At 31.9% G+C, this 2724-nt stretch overlaps 1 protein-coding gene across 1 annotated transcript; it reads left to right on the top strand.

The window, feature by feature from the left end:
• On the top strand, window positions 1-2724 carry unc50 (unc-50 homolog (C. elegans); the record flags this gene model as incomplete). Its single annotated transcript, XM_016268153.1, has 5 exons — window positions 1-106; window positions 186-306; window positions 1899-2038; window positions 2119-2226; window positions 2305-2724. Coding segments are annotated over 5 exons (612 nt in total), but the record flags the coding sequence as incomplete, so codon positions are not given.

The raw sequence follows: 2724 nt of genomic DNA, 5'->3' as shown, positions 1-2724 counted from the left end.
TCGCCGCAGAAAGTGTTCCGCAACTTCCAGTACCGCAAACAGACTAAAGACCAGTGGGCCCGGGACGACCCTGCATTCCTGGTGCTGCTCAGCGTCTGGCTGTGTGGTGAGCACTTTTGATGAAAACAGGGGAAGGATTTGGGAATGAAACGTGCATTGGCTCACTAATCATGTTTTCTCTGCAGTGTCGACGGTGGGCTTTGGTCTGGTTCTAGAAATGGGTTTTGTGGAGACGTTGAAGCTGTTGCTGTGGGTGGTTTTCATCGATTGTGTCGGAGTCGGGTTGCTCATATCTACACTCATGTGGTAAGGAGTCACACACACACTCACAAAGGCTGCCAAAAATGTGTGCATGACTTTAATGTTGAGCTTGCTGATGTGGTATTGATCCAGTTTCTTTTTCTGGGTTATGGATTTTTGCTTTTTCTTTATTATTGTTGTTAATTTCAGAATGAGGTCATATTTGCGAAGAAATTTAGACCTATATTTTACATTTTTTAAATTTACATTATTAGAAAATAACCCTGGGGAGGGTGGTTATGACCCCAGCATGAAGCAATGTTGTTATCATTAACTAAAATTATTATCAATTGTTGTTGGTAATTGAAATAAGGCTTAAATAAAGTAAAATATAAATAATGGATGTAAAACTTAAACTTCAAAAACTTAAGCTAAAGCTAAAATAAGAAATGTTGCCTTGGAAACTGACTGAAATAAGTTTATAAGTGCTAAAATTACTAAAACTAAAATAAAAATTTAAAGTTAATAAAAAATAAATTAATTAAAAATTAAACTAAAAATAAGTAGACGTTTTAAAATATGAAATGTTGCCTTGGAAACTGTCTGAAATAAGTTTATAAGTGCTAAAATTACTAAAACTAAAATTAAAAGTTAATAAAAAATAAATTAATTAAAAATTAAACTAAAAATAAGTAGACGTTTTAAAATATGAAATGTTGCCTTGGAAACTGGCTGAAATAAGTTTATAAGTGCTAAAATTACTAAAACTAAAATTAAAATTAAGTTAATTTAAAAAAAATAAAAATTAAACTAAAAATAAGTAGACTTTGTCGGCAATTGAAATAAAGGTAAATAAAATCTAATCTAAATATTACATGAAAAACGTAAACTTCAGAATCTGCAGCTAACTGAAAGAAGTTTAAGTACGTAAATTACTAAAACTGAAATAAAAAATTAAATAGAAATAAATATATATATATATATATAAATAGGTCAATAGAAATATACCAAAAAATACCAGTACAAAATAAAATAAAAAAAATAATAATAATGGCAAAAGACAAAATTTGTAAAATTAAAATGAAAACCAAAGAAAAAAACGTTTTAATAAATACTGTAATATATAAATGCTAAAAATCTAAATACTAAAAAAAAAACTATAATAGAAATAAATATATATATATATATATATAAATAGGTCAATAGAAATATACCAAAAAATACCAGTACAAAATAAAATAAAAAAACTAATAATAATGGCAAAAGACAAAATTTGTCAAATTAAAATGAAAACCAAAGAAAAAAACGTTTTAATAAATACTGTAATATATAAATGCTAAAAATCTAAATACTAAAAAAAAAACTAATTGACTGGCTTGACTGTACGTTGTCCTGTATAATACATAATTTCTTACCAAATAAATAAATGGACATGAAATACTGGTCTAACTTACTTTATTATGCTCAGGAAATCTGTTGCCTGGGGTTGCCAGATTGTACAGTTTAGTGGTTATTATACAATGTTGTCTGCTGTGACTGACAAATCAGAATCAAGTACTTTAAAGAATGACGTAATAAATCGACCTAACTTTACTGCAATATATCGTGAAGAGTTGTGACTGTAAAACTGTACAGTAATCCCTGTTTTTCTTCTCCAGGTTTGTCACAAACAAATATCTACTGAAACACCCTAGCCGAGATTACGATGTGGAGTGGGGCTACGCGTTTGACGTCCATCTAAACGCTTTCTACCCTCTCCTGGTCATTCTGCACTTTCTACAGCTATTCTTCATCAACCGTAAGTAAACAGGTGGATACATGAGTATAATAATACACTGTTTAGATGTTGTAAACACATCTTTTCCACTCTTTTGACAGATGTTGTGGTTATAAGTTCAGACTGGTTCCTGGGTTATTTTGTGGGAAACACCTTGTGGCTTATAGCCATCGCTTACTATATTTACATCACATTCCTGGGCTACAGCGGTAAGTGATTATGACTGTGTATTTTTACCATCCACACGCTAACATTATCTAATACTAATGCTCTCCTTGTTTCTTTAGCACTTCCGTTCTTAAAGAACACTGTGGTGCTTCTCTATCCCTTCGCTTTGCTCGGACTCCTGTATGTTTTCTCCATTTCGCTCGGCTGGAACTTCACTAAAGGTCTCTGCTGGTTCTACAAGCACAGGGTCCAGTAAAGGACAGCAGAACACATTGCGTCAGTGTGCTCTTAAAGACGGATTGGAAAGTGTGTTGTCACTCTTGGGACTTTCTGACTTTTTGTATTATCTGTAAATATCAGTTTGGTTGTAGAGGAAAAGAATTTCAATTGTTTATGGTGTCATGAACCTTTTTTCCCCCCTAATTTGATACTCAGCCCTCATTTAATGTTGTGATGTGTTTTTGAAAACGCAAACACGGGAAAGTGCATAAAATATCTGCTAGGATGCTGCACTTTTTACTTGTGAAAACGTGTACAAT

The sequence above is a fragment of the Sinocyclocheilus grahami genome, unplaced genomic scaffold (assembly GCF_001515645.1).
Source record: "Sinocyclocheilus grahami isolate Dianchi unplaced genomic scaffold, SAMN03320097.WGS_v1.1 scaffold43.1, whole genome shotgun sequence".
Classification (NCBI taxonomy): Eukaryota; Metazoa; Chordata; class Actinopteri; order Cypriniformes; family Cyprinidae; genus Sinocyclocheilus; species Sinocyclocheilus grahami.
This window is presented reverse-complemented; position numbering and strand designations above follow the sequence as displayed.